The sequence below is a fragment of the Mastacembelus armatus genome, chromosome 9, assembly GCF_900324485.2.
Source record: "Mastacembelus armatus chromosome 9, fMasArm1.2, whole genome shotgun sequence".
Lineage (NCBI taxonomy): Eukaryota > Metazoa > Chordata > Actinopteri > Synbranchiformes > Mastacembelidae > Mastacembelus > Mastacembelus armatus.
The window spans coordinates 14,412,620-14,428,860 of NC_046641.1; the positions used below are offsets into that span (position 1 = coordinate 14,412,620).

The 16,241-nt window shown below is 38.5% G+C and overlaps 2 protein-coding genes across 3 annotated transcripts in view; both read right to left on the bottom strand.

Moving 5' to 3' along the window:
• Positions 1-6,593, bottom strand: part of bmpr1ba (bone morphogenetic protein receptor, type IBa) — a 59,612-nt gene extending 53,019 nt beyond the window's left edge. The window contains exon 1 of one of the 2 annotated variants that reach the window (XM_026322420.1): positions 6,506-6,593. The gene's annotated coding sequence lies outside the window, so the exon portion shown is untranslated. The remainder of the gene's footprint in view (positions 1-6,505) is intronic. The other variant, XM_026322419.1, reaches the window with a different exon arrangement.
• A 1,788-nt stretch (positions 6,594-8,381) lies between these two features.
• On the bottom strand, positions 8,382-14,813 carry LOC113138741 (PDZ and LIM domain protein 5-like). The gene is made up of 6 exons (XM_026321447.1): positions 14,776-14,813; positions 13,008-13,209; positions 11,177-11,357; positions 9,876-9,996; positions 9,410-9,525; positions 8,382-9,189 (listed from the first exon to the last, which is right to left on the bottom strand). The coding sequence occupies exons 1-6, from the start codon at positions 14,801-14,803 to the stop codon at positions 9,100-9,102; spliced, it is 738 nt and encodes a 245-aa protein (XP_026177232.1). The 5' UTR covers positions 14,804-14,813; the 3' UTR covers positions 8,382-9,099.
• Positions 14,814-16,241: the final 1,428 nt, after the last annotated feature.

The window sequence follows — 16,241 nt, forward strand, 5'->3', positions numbered from 1 at the left end:
AGAAAGCCATCATTCAAGCAGGCATGCATGAGGATGACTATAGGACATGTCAATAAAAACGACATAGGCAAAAAAAGAGAGAGCTTTTAGTGGCTGAATACAAAAAACCTTGGTCATATTAAAAGCTCGTAGGTCAGATTTTATTTGTTATTATTCCGGACATGTTGGCATGCTGAAATATGAAGCCAAACGCAGAACTGCTCATCTTTTAACACAGCCTGTCTCTAAAAACAGGAAGTCAGAAGTTCTCCATCACTCAGTCTGACGTTTAACCTCTCAGACATTCTTAGAAAATTAATAACTGGGAAGACCACAACTTGAAGTAATTTCTCCCTGCACATATTGAAAAAGAAAACTGAAAACTGACACTTAATGCTGCTGTCTATCAAGAATGACTCAGCTGGAGTCATTTTTTTATTAAAAACCCAAATAAAAAGGATATCCAGGCCACCAGTTCTGCAAGTAGTAAGCTTTAAGTACTGAGGGGATGTCTAGACCAAAAGGTGAAGGCACTTCCTGAAACTTAACAATGATACTAGCTCTTAGGCAAATATTTCTCCCGTCAATGATGGAATGGCACCTCAAAGGAGGCACCATGAAAATTAAGGGTCTCAGGTTTTAGGTGGCAAGAAGGATGAAATTGTCTCAAAGTGGATCCAGATGGTTATCTTTCTTTCCCTCAGACCTCTTGCCCCCCCCCCCCCCCAGTCCCACACTCATCACTCCATCATGACTCGTTTTTTTTGCTCCCCAGTGATTACTCTGGCTTGGAATGAGCCAAACCAAACACAAGAAGACAGAGTTGTGGTCTACAAAATAAAGAACAGCCTAAAAGTTCAAAGCAAAACAATATGTGAGTTACAGCATCCTCAGGGCTCAACCTGTTTATGTTTGTGGTCAGGGCTGTTCTTATCAACAATACACTGTTTTTTATTAGTCACTGAAATGTACATTGTTATAGAGGAATGAATAACCACCAAAGGAAAATGACAGGGATGAACAGTACACATATGAAAGGGTGCAGATCTCAAAAAGACAGAGAAAAGAAACCAAAGAGGAGTGGCTGAGTGATACAACCTGTGTGAATTAGAGCACAGTGAGAGAAACTAGCCAGAGCATGAGATCAGAAGCTGGCTGGTAGTATGTTTTAACATCCGCCCTGTGGGACACAGGCCTAAACTGATTCTCTGGGCTGTTAGTTGGCCTAATAAATCATAATGTAAAAGCATTTTATATAACGTTGACCTATGCTGCTCTCCATGCAACTTCAGTTACTTCAGATTGTCATAATAATTAGCTGATGCCTACTTTTTCCCTTTGGGTCTTGGAGCTGTCTTCTTAAAACACGGGTGGAACATTTAAAGTATTGTTTCTAGATGGCGCTGATGCCAACTCTTCATCACATCACTCAAAGGAAAGGGCAAGGGGAAAACCAGGGGAGGAGTGCCTGAAATGTGTGCCCTGTGTAAATTACAGAGCACGGTGACAGAATAACTCCATCATGAAATCTGAAGTGGTTATCTGTTTAAATGTCTGCACTGGTGGCGAGCAGGGGGGTAATGGAGCTGTAGCTTTAAATAATAAGACTGTGTGGCTGGATGATTTTGTCCTGAAGAGATATGACTGCAAAAAGCACAACTGTGAAAACAAATGCAAACTATATAGATGTGCATTCACAAGTTGTATCACACCAATGCAGCAGTGATTATCTTAGACACTTGTCCATAACACCCCTACCTGTCTCTTTCTCTGTGTCACCTGAAACCCTTGTTGTGAATAATATATGGCTCTATCAGTGTCTTCCTCATCATTCATCTACAGTACAACAACTGAATTTACCCATGTAGGGAAATATCCTATTAGATCCCATCTTGACTCTGCAGTCAAAGCCATGCAGCAACCTGTTTTTAACTGAGTATTTCAAATGGATTGCACAGTGATCAATCCAATTATGAATCAGTTTAGTTTGCAAAGTCTGCCTGTCATAAATGGTTAGTACTGTACAGATAGTGATTTAGCTGAAAGAGAACAGCTTCAGTCTCTATTCATTGTATCTACAAATACAATTCAAAACAATACAGCTGTGTATTCATATATTCATGAGGAAAATTTTAGTAGGCTCTTCCCCTGTATTCCTTCAAAAACTTGATACCTACAGTAAAGAAGAAACACAGATGCTGTTTCAGGAAAATAAATGGGTGTGTATACATTTTTAAATTTGTAGTTTTTCTGATATACATTTTCTTTTAACTAAAAAAACGAACTAAAAATTGATTTAATTAAAAAAAGAACCTGAACTGCTAACATACAATGCAAGTATTGTGTGTAATGTGCAGAGAAAAAGTATGTCTGAGTCTCGCGTGCATGCGTCAGCATCTACTTGTTTGAAAATATCAAAGCAGCAAAGGCAATAGATCACAATTTCCATCTAAAAAAGTCATGTGTCAGATTTTTAACTCATCCCAGATTCAGAGCACAGCAGAGGAAAACCTAATGGGATCCATGTGTGTGACGACAAAGATCACACAGACACTTGTGATCCTGTTTAGTCAATCACCTTTTTTAAAAAATTCAGATTTGTATTTTGGGGGCATATTTTTAATAAGAATGCCAGGACATAACATTTTCAGTGGACATCTATGTAATTCAGTTATTGGAAGTGTTTTTATTAGACCATATTAGACTAGGATATAAATATGAGCTATAGTTTCCTGTGCTTCACACAGCTGAGTTGTTAAAGAACACGAAATGCTTTGTGCACATCAAAGCATTGAGAGACTAGGACGAAGAGTATCACCTCAGGGAATATTTGAGAAAAGACAATAATAATTAATCTGTCCAAATCTACCCTGGTGTCTACTGTTACAGACACATGAAACTCACACAGCCTATCTGTTGGACTGATAGTGACCTCAAGTGTTGCGTAAAATGTTGTTTGTTTGTTTCCAACCTGTGCTTTATCTGAAAATGCACTATAATTTTAAAACTGCATATCTAAATCTGAAGCAGCCTGCCAACATGTTTTTTCTGCTTAAATAGCCAAGCTGATTAAGAAAAATACCTGATCGCCAACATCATGGGATAAAAAGCACTGCACAGAAGAAAACAAGAGAAAACATGCTGTGGATCAGATGTTCAGCACTTTACTGTTTTACACTAATGATTTCTTCAAGCAAATGTGGTTTTATTTTTTAAAGTTTTATTGTGAAGTAGAAGAAAATTAGAAAATTACTGTCTATAGCTTAGCAGAGTGAAACGTAGCTAAAACGTACATTTGGCCATGTTTGGCTGCTTTAGGTGATGAGTTGCTGTGAACATAAATCTGCAATACACGATTTAAGGTGTTTCTTGCAGTTCTTCAAGGGGGCACTGCCAGAGATTTGAGGGATGTTAATAAATGTGACAGTTTTATTTTGAAAAAACTTTTGGCGCTTTATTATCTCAACTCTACAGGGGAATTTTTAAGGCCTGTGGAAACCTTTCTAAAACTACCAGAATATCTGTTTCTGAGTTTAGCTAAATAGAAAAGGTGCAGTGTTTCTATAAATCACACTGACACTGTAATTAAAAAAGAGTTAGATCTTGGAGAAAAAGCCCTCAGGCTCAACGTTCTTGACGCTCTTGATTGTTATCAACACTCTGTAAGTTGAGGAAATTGGACATTAGAGAAGTTAAACAGTGGCAAAGTGTCCTCGGGTTCACATGAACAGTTACTTTTACTGTCTTATTGTTGGTGAATACATTTCTGGAGATAGAGTATGTTTACCTGCACAAATATAATGTGGGTACTGTAATTCTCTTCAAGTGCTTATGGCATATTCATTTTCCTAAGAAATGTTTGCCCTATAAGTGGAGAATCACAAGAGGCAGGGAGTTCTGGCGTGCAGCCATGATGATTTTAGATGAAAAAGATTAGAAACGTAACACCTTTCTGAGGCTCGTCTGACTGCTTTGTCTTTCTTATCTTTGTTGCTGCTCAACACTTCGATGTCATGAGCTGCCATCACAGCTTATAAGCTCATAGATGGAGGCATCCATACTGGTAAATGCATATTTCACAGATTGTCTAGCAATGTGGCTGTTTCAGCTATATTCGCATTTTGATCATGATTTCAAATGAGAGATCCAAACACTAAAAATGGCCATAAGTTTTTGTAGTCTCTGAAAAAAGCTTAACGTGCACGTGTGTGATCTCTGCTAGACCAACATAAGAGGTGCCCCAGTCATTCTGTGAGGAAGAAACACGTCACCCAGGTTCTGCATTACTCTGAGTACATGAAACATGAGATGTATGTGGGACTTGTTAAAAATAATTTTAAAAAAAAACAAAAGAAAAACAAAATCATCAGCCTTACACTTTAAATAATGACATTTGATACAGAATCAACATTGTGGATGTGTAAATTTCTCCTCTGGCTATTCTCTGCCAGTCTTTTCTTCTTTGTGTTCCACTCATCTTTTCTCCACAGACAGAAATTGAGTTTGTTTTGGCAAATATGCTATTCTTGGCATGTCGATAAAACTCCAGTAATGCGATCTGAATTTCCAGCAGTCAGTATCAGACACCTCATCTCACACGACGAGGTGTTTGAAACTCTTAAGTGTCTCAGCTGCTCGCTCTCTCTCTCTCGCTCGCGCTCTCTATCTCTCTCTCTCTCTCTCACACACACACACACACACACACACACACACACAGAGAAGCAAAGAAAATGAGGGAAATGTTCTGTTTACAGCTTCTATGTGAAACTCAATTACACAGCCAATTGAGAATCTGGTTGTTTCAGAGATTTGTGTGATGCGTTCCTGACCTAAATAAGACTGCTGTTACCAGTATACGCTCAACAACTGCATACACTTAACTGGATCGACAGACAAGAAAAACAGTGCACGCACGCACGCACGCACGCACGCACGCGCGCACGCACACACACACACACACACACACGCACACACACACACATCTGGACCTCTGCTCTTCTCATTCATGTTTGCTGAGTGTTTTCCTGCGTGGTCCCCTGGTGTTACTGCCCCTGGACCCCTCAGATGAGGTGAGGTAAGATTTGGAGCCACAGTATTATGCCAGATGGATACATTCATACGTGCTTGCTCATGTGCACACATGCACACATACACACACGTAAAGATATACTCTTGTCATAACCCACACTGACGAACACCTGGTCCTGGTTACTGGACCCAGAGGGAGTGCCGAATACTGTGTGTGTGTGTGCGTGTGTGCGTGTGTGTGTGTGTGTGTGTGTGTGAGTGGGGTGTATGAGGAATACTGGGCTGTAGGTTATTCGGTGCTGCAGGCTGTGTTGTTTTTTGTGTTGTCTGCCTTATGAGCCCTTGGAGAAGGGCTCACTTCACCTAGTCTCAAAAATGAAAGGAAGGTCACTGCTACTTGAGACCCATTCTCCCAAATCAAAGAATCCAGACAGAGGGCGGTTTTAACATTTTCTGAAGGAAACTTAGTAAAGTCAATGTAGCACTGCGGTGACTACAGGATTATAGGAGGAGCCAGGATTAATATTTTTTACATAGCCTAAATTCATAAAAAGTATTTACAGGAAGGCTTCATGTGAAAGTCTAGTTTATCCTAAGAACTGCTAATGCAAAATTTGTGTTTGAGTTGAAAGTTGCAGAGATTAAGGACGCCTGAACAACAACATATGCTATGAAGGTTCCCCATCGTATCTACGATAGTTGGGTAAAATATCCAGCTACGTTCAGCACTTTGTGTGTAATATCTAGCAGAACGGGTGAGATGAAGATAACTGTGAAATTAACTATCACATTAAATGTGCACATCATTATGAAAACTTTTGAGTTCGGTTCTGGTCATGTATTTATTTACATGTTTGCAGTTACTGCTCTCATCCATACCCAGATATCTTTCTGAAAATAACTCACTATCACTTCTATACAGACACGTGCAGCTAAGACGTTCTTCTTTTCTGGTATCAAACACTCTCAAACTCAATCATACACAATCTCACAAATACACAAATCTAAGCAAAAACCTAAGTTTACTGCCAGTGGCATTTAGACCATTTTACAGTGTTTTTAAATTGAATATCTTCACATAGCACTGAACAAAAGAAATGCTCTGAGGGTAATGTAGACTAATGTGACTATTTTAATTAGTGCTAAACTTCATAGTGGGCTGAGACTGATACCCTGCTACTGTTTGATTCAGGCCTACATGTATTTGCGTTTCCTCTTTAGAGACAGTGCAGGTTAAGTATCACCTCAAAACAAACGCCATGCTGCTCAGGGCAGTAACGCAAACATCCTTTACTGTGGCAGGTTTCATTGAGGAGCTGGCTCATCTGTCCATGGAGCAAAATCTCAGACACACGTGCAGCAGACATGTCAACATTTAGCAGACAAACACAGCGACGCCTGTCAAACTTTCCGAGGTGGCTAAAGACGGACAAAGACAACGTAACGCTGCGCTAAAAAAAAAACAACTCTTTGTTGGTGTCACTCGAAGTTTACTCACCTCAGGAAGCTTTGTTGTTTTCTTCGGAGAGGAAAAGTTCTGGCACTCAGTAGGACAGTAGGACACTCCGGGTACTGTTCAGAGTCGGTCAGTTTCCACTCTGGAGTCTGGAGTCAGTCAGTCAGTGTCTCTCTGTCTCTCTCTCTCTCTCTCTCTCTCTCTCTCTCTCTCTCTCTCTCTCTCTCTCTCTCTCTCTCTCTCTCGCTCTCTCTCTCTCTCTCCTCACACACAGGTCACATTTCTGACACACGAAAACCACTGGGCTGTATGAGGGGCGATTAATGCCACAGAGAAGGAGAGCAGTGATTGACTTTTTTCTTAATCTGACTAGATTCAAAGAGCCTATTTTATTTCTTGCTACTAATAATAATACATTTTTTTATAGTGAACTGGAACTCAAATGAATTAATTAATTCATTAATTAAAGAAAAAATGGGCAGAAAATGGGCTTGGTCGTTAGAAATGGATGTTACAAGACACGCCAAAGCTTACTGCCAGTCACATTTCTTTAAATGGACCTTTCTACAATGAAAAATTATGTCAACAGGCTACCAACCAGAATTATATTTATCAATAGGGCTCAAAACTTTAGCTGTGTCCAAGTTTGGAAATACTGATAAACATTTTATTTACTATTTATTGTGAATCACGAACAGTAACAAGTAAAAAGCAGTAACATTTTTAAATCAGAGCATTATATTCAATGTACATGTGGTATAATGTACAGTTGTATAAGACCAACTTACACACGTCACATTCGCTTTGTGTTTCCTTTGTTTTGTGTAGTTGATTTGCTGTGGCCTCAATGATAAAACGACTAAATGTTTCCAAAGTCATTTTTCCATTTTTCTTTCATTGTTTTCGTAGATTCTTACATAACAAAGACAATACGTTAGATTCGGTTTCTCAAGTGATAAGATAAAGAATGCAAAGAAGGAAACGCATGATATTTTTTTTACATCATTTATTAAACACTCAGATCACTATTAATAATCTCTACTCTAGTTCTGTGTTTGAGAATTAGGTCTTTCTTAAATACATACAGTAAAACCCCAGATTTCTGTAATCCAATTATGTAAAATTAAGATAGCAGTGAGTTTTGCTGCTATTTGCCCTGGTATAAGAAAAACACAACAAAGCCACCCACATGTCCTCCTCAACCATAACAATGATTGGATGGTTTGTGGACAGTCAAGTGAGATATTAAAAACTATGCCTAATCAGTTCCCTGCACCAGTCTCCAAAAAGCAAAAACCCAGTTAGCCAAAGAGTTAAATACATATTGTCAGATAAGACATTTCTCCCCTCTATAAACAAACTTAAATACACTATTTATCATAGTTTAGAATTACTGGATTATGTTTGACACTTTATTTTTGCCAAAAATAGCTTCTTATTTTTATGAGCATATTGGGGAATGAATCAACCAGAAAGTAGTGCAATTATAGGACAATGTAGACTAGGCCAATACTGTGCAACTGCTAAGACGTGTAAGTTTAGGGTTAATGCATAAATAGATACTCTATGGGCTTTTTTCACATTTTTCTATTTTGTATGCATACTTTTTTGAAGTTTAGATTAAGGGCCAATTCTGTCCTCCATAAAATCAAAACTACCTCTCTTTATCTCTGTCAAATGCCTTACTGTTCTTTCTCACTAAATTTTGTTTGGGAACCTGCAGCATTTTTGTCAATGATACCAGTTTTACACAACAAATAAAAAATAAAATACATTGAATTTATTTTTAAAAAATATGGAAAACAAATAATTCTAAGGAAATAATTCTAAGGAAACAGCTTTACCATCCCCCCGGATATTCAGGCCAACTTGTTTTAAAACAACTACTACAAGCACATTGTGGTCATTTTTGGGTGCACATTTTGATATTTTAACTGTTGTGAATAATACAGTCTGGTCATATGTGGGCAGCAAAGTTCATTACTGTTAAAGACTAAATTTTATTACATGAAGACCAACAAAAAGAAAGTGCCTGGTCAGAAGAAATAAAGTTCAATATCCTTGTCTCTCTGTATTCATGTGGTTTGGGTATATATTTCCCCCATTTCTGGTGCTGTCTAATTACAAGTGTTGCATGATTTAACAGGTTAACTGAGCCATTTTATACAATGACTTACAATAATAAATGTGATGATCTCATCACTGTCATACTTCTGAGAAACTAAAGAGAAAAAAAATATAAAGATTAGGATCACAAAATCCTAATATAATTTTGATGGGTGAATCCTAGTGGTAGTATACATATAATTCATTTGGCAGTAAAAAATTTCTACTTTTGGTTGAAAATCAGTTAAAACTAATCTGATTCTTTCAAAGTATTTTTTTTTTGTGGTGAAAAATGAAACAACATATTTTGCTGCTTATATCAGGAATCTCTTTAAAATTGCAGATTACAGTGTGGCTTATCGGTGTGGGTTTTTGGACAAAAATAAGTTCAGTCCTGTATAGATGGGAGTGTGCCCTTTATTGTTACCTGTAAGAGCCGCTAATAGGCTTGTACAAGCATCGCTTGCATGTTATTGTTGCATGAACTAAGACCAACCAAGACGCTAAAATTATGAGGAAAGTCAAGTCAGCTATATCTTCAGTGTATGAGCATGTTTCTTGCAAAGAGGTTTGTCTTTCTTGGAGAAAAAGGTATGGCCTTCCAGACTAGTGCAGCACACCTGAGGAAAAAAAGGACAAAAACACACAGAAATAGGAACATTACATAAGTAAAGTTGACAGACCAGACTGACTTTGTGCAGTACTCACACACTATTATACAAAAACTATGACTCTAAGTAATTAATTAGCTATGAAATAAATGTAATTATGGACAAATGTGATGTCAGGCATTATGTATTAGCCTTGTGATGGACTGAATTCATTGTGATCCTCACTTACAGCACAAACAAAGCAGGTGTCATGCCAGGTGTAACCAAGTGCCTCCAGGAACCTGTCTCCAGCCTCGATGGGGAACTCACAGCCATGGCAGCCAGTCCCAAATAGACTATAGAAGTCTTTTAGAGACAAAGATAGCATATTTTAAATAACCAACCATGGTTTACAGCAATAATCAAACATCTGTACCCTAAACAGAGATCATAAGTGGCAGTGAACAAACATATTTTGCCATGGAGATTCTGCAAAATTATTATTAAACTTGGTGTTAGTGATAGAATCACATTTTGGTAGTGTTTGATTGAAATCAAGATTTACATAAGTATAAGTCAGTAAAACACTATAAGTCAGTTTGTAACAGAATGTCACTTGTGTCTTTCCACCCACTGACTGCTGTGCCTTTTGTCCTGTAGTGTGAGACAGAAGTGTCAGCACAGTCAATATCTCCAAACGTTGAGACATCACTCACCTTGTTCACAAAATGGCTCTCCATCCTCCAGGTGGAAGGTGTTGTTTCTGATAGGCTGCTGACAGCAAGCGCACAGGAAGCAGTAGATATGCCATGTCTGTTTGAGGGCATTTATCACCTCCTAGACCCAAATGCAAACGATGTGATTAATTAAAGCCATCCTGCAGTTTGTTAGGATCACTGGACTGTGACTGTCAGTCACAGCAATTGAACAACTAGATCCACAACACATTGTGCAACAATGTTGTACATGTAATTTGCCAATAAAAATCTGTTATTTTTAATTATTAACCCCTATTTAATCAGAAGGATGAATTTATAATTTTATTTCCTTAATGTGGTGGGAATGCAGTTTTTCATACAGGCTGACCTTTTCTCATGTCATACTTAAACATTACTTTTTTTTATTGTGGGCCCACATGACCCAGCTTCAACTAGACATGCTGCTTTCTTTCCCACCCTTAAACTGTGAGAACAAGACAGGACATGGAAGCAATGGAAAGTTGGTGTACTGGAGTAAAATGAAGGATTAGGAGAGAGGGAGTGAGAAAACAGGTTAATAAGCTGGTTGAAGATGTGTGAGAAATAGCGGGTTGAAAGGGATTGAGGCTATTGAGGCTAGAACATGTGAGGGATGAATGTCAGAGCTGTTATGAGAGCAGAGATCTCAGCTTCCTGACACTTTGGATTCAAGCTACACCTGCAGCCTTTAGTCCTATAAACCAAATTCTCCTAACACCAAAACATATACTGCAGGAACTGCTTTTCTATAGTTTTTATTGAAAGTCAAGTATCTCACATTTTGGAGTTACTTCATACGATTATGTTCATAGAGAACTGGCTACCAAACCTCTTTATGCATCCAATTTCTCACTTCAAACCCTGGGCCCATTCTGGAAAAGTGGAGAGTAGTGCCACATGTTTAATCCACTTATAGTAAGCCACCCTCTCATAGGGACTAACACGTACACACAGTTACAAACTGTTTATTTTTTCCTAAGCACAATGTTGAGAAAAATATTAGTGAGTGAGGAAACATGAAACCATAAAACAAATGAAGGGGGCACATGTGACACAACTGCACTGCCAGAGGAGCACTATGTTTTGATTGATGGAGTTGCAGTATGTGAATGTCACTAACAGAGACAGTACCAACAGTTTTTTAATGAGCCACAATACATTCTGTTGAATAACCATAACGAAATAGAAAGTGCACCTCTCCCCAGCCTTTACTCCTGCACACATGAACAGACATAAATAACACACAACCTACTGCCCCATTTTGTTTCTCACTAACCTACCCCCAATATTTTGGCCTGGCAGCGGCTGCAGGTTGGAGCAAAGAACTCTTCATAGCAGTGTTCACAGTAGACACATCCCTGTTCCTCCACAAAACCAATATCTGCTAGGGACATGTGGCAGTGGGCACAGTTGAATTCCTCCTTATGCCACGATTTCCCCATTGCCACTAAAAAGGGCCCTCTGAAAAAAGAGACAAGCAGAGAGAACAGAATATGTTGAAATCAACAATTGATTTTCACCTGAAATTTCAAATTAGCTCTGCACTGGCAAAGAGTTAACCTAAGAGAAAATGGCAAACTAGTCAAATTTCTGTATGACAGTGATTAAAGGATACTTCACCATAAACGCCAAGTAGAGATGCCAATGTATGTCGTGTAGGTTAATGGAATTTGATTCCATTGTCATTTCTAGAAACAACCACTAGAGGGATAATAGTGACACCACAAGTGAATATATATAAAATAATGTAAATGGTGGTACAGTGTTGCAGTGATTAGCACTGTCTCCACAACATCAAAGCCCAGGGAACCACTATTAAGAGACCTATGGACATTTCAACAAATTGTTGGTTTTGTTAAATGAGTCAAAGACGCAGAATTCACAAGTCTAAATGTTTTATGTTTGCAGTGATCTATAATTCTAAAGAATAGTCAGTGTTAATGACCCAAGTGAAAATTATAATGGTGAATGCTAAAACAAGAAGAAAAGTACATAAGCTCCCAAGACAGGTTGTATTGATATTGAACTGTAAATTACATAACCTCACTTTTTTTTCTTATCTTATCTTTAAGTATCGGAATTATTTTTAGATTAAATTTATATGAGTTGATCGATTCATGTCAATATTCCAGTCAGGCCATTAGTTGTTTCAGAAATGAGGAACACAAAATCCACTACAAAATCCACTATGTCACGGTAACCATCATCCATCCATGCCTTCACTCAGCCCACACCATGACCTTGTTCTTTTTGATTAGGTAAAGTGGGAAAACAACAGGGACTAATTTACTGCACACAATAGCTAGGCTTATCGGGCCCCATCTTCGCAGTATGTCAGCAACCCTATCCTTGGTAATGTACTTTGACACAAGCTCAGAGATAATGCTGGGGTTAGGGAAGTCAGCTATCTAACAAGTCACCATAAGCTACCAAGCTGTCTGTGTCTTACAGATCAGATTCTTTACTCTTAATCATTTAAATGGGAGACAGGAAAAATTACAAGGTGGTATCACCCTCTCGTGCATATGCTCTGTACATCTATGTGTGCAACGTCATTCTACGGTGTAATCTTCTGCAGGTGCAACTTAATTCCTCTTATCCTTATTTACGCTACAGTGAGATCTTTGTAGTTCTATAGTTTCATGCACAAATTATTTTCTCAAGATGGTTTCAAGTTAATTATTTTAAGTGCCTGCCTGTGCCACTGAATTAATAAAGAGTGGACATATTTTAATTTTCCCATTCTTAATTTGCTTGAGTGCAAGATGCTGTCTGCACTGCCAAGTTGAAGAGATGGGATCTTTTTTGATTATCTATGTAAATCAGTATATAGGCATGATATGATGAAACTACCATCAGTCATGCACACCTTTATCACAATTTGGTCATGACAACCTCCTCCCTTCCTCATGACATCGTATTTGCATTCATTATTCATATCTCCATATTGCTGCCAAAAAGTATGCTGTGTTTGAAGAATGAGTGTTTCACAGGATTCTCTGTTAATGGAGTTCCCTTGTTTAAATCTGGTGAAATATTAAATGTCTATACATAGAGATCATACAAACATCCTTAAAACTGGCCTTATTAGCTGCAGCATTTATCCCTCACCTAATGACCATGTTGCAATGGGCACACATGGGTGTACGAGTCCCAGCGGGAATGTGTTCTGCCATCTGGACCAGAGTATCCTCATCTTTAGGATGGGGCTGGGGTACAGGTCGGGCTGGGACAGGACCCCTTGGGACACTGGTGCTGCCGTTACCCTTCATACCAAATGACGGAGTGATCATACCAGCCTGTGGACTGTGACCTGTAGAAGGTAGAAGAGAAATAAAAAGGCTATGCTGGTTAAGACATGATAAAAGGAAGAAGGCAAAGATGGAAACCCAAGAGTGACTACATCCATTACAAACTATGTGTTTTCTTCCCAGGTGAGTAAATTATTGAGCCCTACCCTCTTTGTCTATATAAGCAGCAGGTGTCATGGTGATGCATGCAGCTGGCTGACTACTGTTGTCACAACAGTGGATTCACCACGTCAATCTAGGGCAACACAGAGAATATGTCACTCTATCTTTGACACATTCCTGTTGCATATGTGCACGTATACACAAAACAGCCACTGCCACACACACATGGACCACCAAGGCATTCCCTCCACTGAAGCCCTGAGCACCTGGCTAAACACAAAGCTTGGCCTTTGATCTCCACCCTGTAGATGGAGACACGTTGGATGGTGGTGAGCTACTTTTGAGTCTTGGCATGTCATACCTATGTGTCATACTACAAAAAAAATCAAAGGGCTATAAATAAAACATGTTTCACAGTCCTAGATGGATGCTGAAAGCAGCTTCAAGATACCAAAATATCCTTAAAAAAGTATTCTAGCAATTTGTTATTTTACATTGTTTGACATTTAAGGTCTTTAGCAAAGCTGCTATTAATTATGTCAGCACATACTTTATGACTCGCAGTCTATACATATATGTAGATGTATACTGCAGTTCTTCAGCTAGTCCCTTCAGTAAATATTATCTTTTTGATGGAGGAGAAATGCTGCATGCCAAGGCGTCAATAGCAGCACTGGGTGCTCCTGCGTGGTTAATGTGTTTCCACAGGGGAAAAAGACAAGAAAAGAAAAAGAACGTCGGCAATGACCTATTTCACAACATATGTCACGCTTCAACTATGGAAAATAAGCCTCTTTCCTCTTGCTAACTGGCTGCAACATTCAGTCCAACAGCAGTAAATCAGTTTCACACTAGGATTGGGTCCCAAATATTTTTTGTGAGAAAAAAATACAATTTTTAACTGTAGGGGTTAATATATTAATCAATCAAATAACATATTTAAAAGAAGATTTAGCTCAGTTCCTAAGGGAATGTTTATTTTGGGAGTCACAGAATTCACTATGACTTATGCTAAGAAAACAGCTCAGGCAACTAAGTCTGATTATACTCCACTAGTTAATTTAGTAAAAAAAATACCACAAAATGCCCAGAGTAAAAACACCTCACACACAGGCATACAGATAAACCTTGTGGGATTTGGTAGCATATTTAATGCTATATTCCACAGATTTCATGCAGCCCTATATATTTTAGTCATTAGGACCCATGTATTATATATACTGTATTTTATAATAAGTATTCACAAAGACGAAATATTATTTTAGTCGGTTCATAAGAGACATGCCAGCTGTGTCTTGGTCCCAGGTCCATAAATCATATTTTACACAGGGCATAAAAATGACAGCTGGCAATAATCATAAGCAGTGCTCAGTGTGAATGTGTGATTATGTGAAAAAGAGAATGAATAACTCTTTAAGATGTGTTGCAATCACAACTGGACAATAAAGAACACACACAGTGTTTACCTTGGGTTGCAGCAGGTCCTTTGATCATGGTCTTGACAACTGCAGACTCATGGCTGTTAAGTTCAGGCTCTTCACGCTCCTCACTATGCAGAGAGACAAAATGTAAGCACAAATTATACATAAATCACTTAATGTTTCGAAAAACCGTACATCAGAAACCACTGGGCATGTATAGTCAGTTTGGAAATCAACTATATGTATTTGCACCACTTAAATTCTCAATCAAATAGCTATTATTTTCAGGCTGCTTTTTCTCAGTGATGGGTCATACAATAGCAGAATGTGGCTGATTCTGTTTTTGCATGTACTACATAGTATGTGTGCTAGTTAGTACTATTAACAAATATGTCATACCCAGGGAAATATCTCTGAAAGCCAACTGTACTCATGTCCATTAGAAAAAAGGCAAAAAAAAAAAGACAGGAGAAGAAAGTCTAATTTTTCAAGCTCCATCAAAAAAAAAAAAGAGTATGACAGAGTCCAGACCACCTACCTGCTGACAGAGCAGAGACAAATATGGTGCCAACCCAAACACAGAATGCAGTTACAGCCAGAACAGTACAGTACTCTACTTTATGCTGCGCTTCCTTCGTGCATGTACAATATACATAAAAATGTTGCCCATGTGCTGCTTTAACAGCAGAACAGAGTCCAGGCCGACGGCCTGATGATGGATAGGGGACGGGTAGGTTTACACAATACTAAAAATACATTACACCCATTTAAAACTGATTCCAGAATTTCAATTCAAATGACTCAGTAGAGAGTAATTGACTACAGTGGAGTGAAATATGGCATAGGGTAATGAACAAAAGTGCTCAGACCAGATGTTCTGTAGACAGATGCCAGACTGCCAATACTAATGTTGGAGGGGAAGCAAAATTCTCATTGTACTGGGCAAGGTCTGACCATATTCATTCACTCCATATTTGTATATTTAGCAACACCTACTGCATGTACAGGTAAACATAATTACCTCTCTACTCTATATGTTAAAGGTCCTCTCTAAATACACAATATATGGGTGAGGACATTTGAGATAGTGAAGTGGCTAATTAAATGGGTCCCCATGGCAACACTGGCAATCCATTTTCATGGGCCATTCGGGTCAAAGGATAAGTCATTTTAAGAGACTGCAGTAAAAATTAGTGGTGATCACATCAACCGACGCCAAAACATTCATTCAAATGATGACATAGAGAAAATGAGTGCATGGGATCTGAGGTATTTCTCAGCTATCATCACAAAAGAGTTGGCATTGGCACAGTGTGACACCGTTAGTTGTAAATGACATGTAAACATATAATATCTGTAGCACTGTTTTGAGTACTTGCCCGAGATTAGACAAGCTGAGCTCTACAGCAACACATTTTTCCGAGGGCAACATATCTTTTTAAGGGTCACACATTCTCTTTTGGGTCACAGCCTTCACTTGTAGAGGAAAACATGTGTCTCTGAGCCAAACA

Bases quoted from the DNA above. Each gene is read 5' to 3' on its own strand.
- LOC113138741 (XM_026321447.1), bottom strand. From the start codon at position 14,803: ATGATCAAAGGACCTGCTGCAACCCAAG. The intron at 9,997-11,176 runs GTAGGTTAGTGA...ATTTGGGTCTAG, and splicing joins GCCAGGCCAAAATATTGGGG to GAGGTGATAAATGCCCTCAA. The intron at 9,526-9,875 runs GTGAGTGATGTC...TGTCTCTAAAAG, and splicing joins AGAGCCATTTTGTGAACAAG to ACTTCTATAGTCTATTTGGG.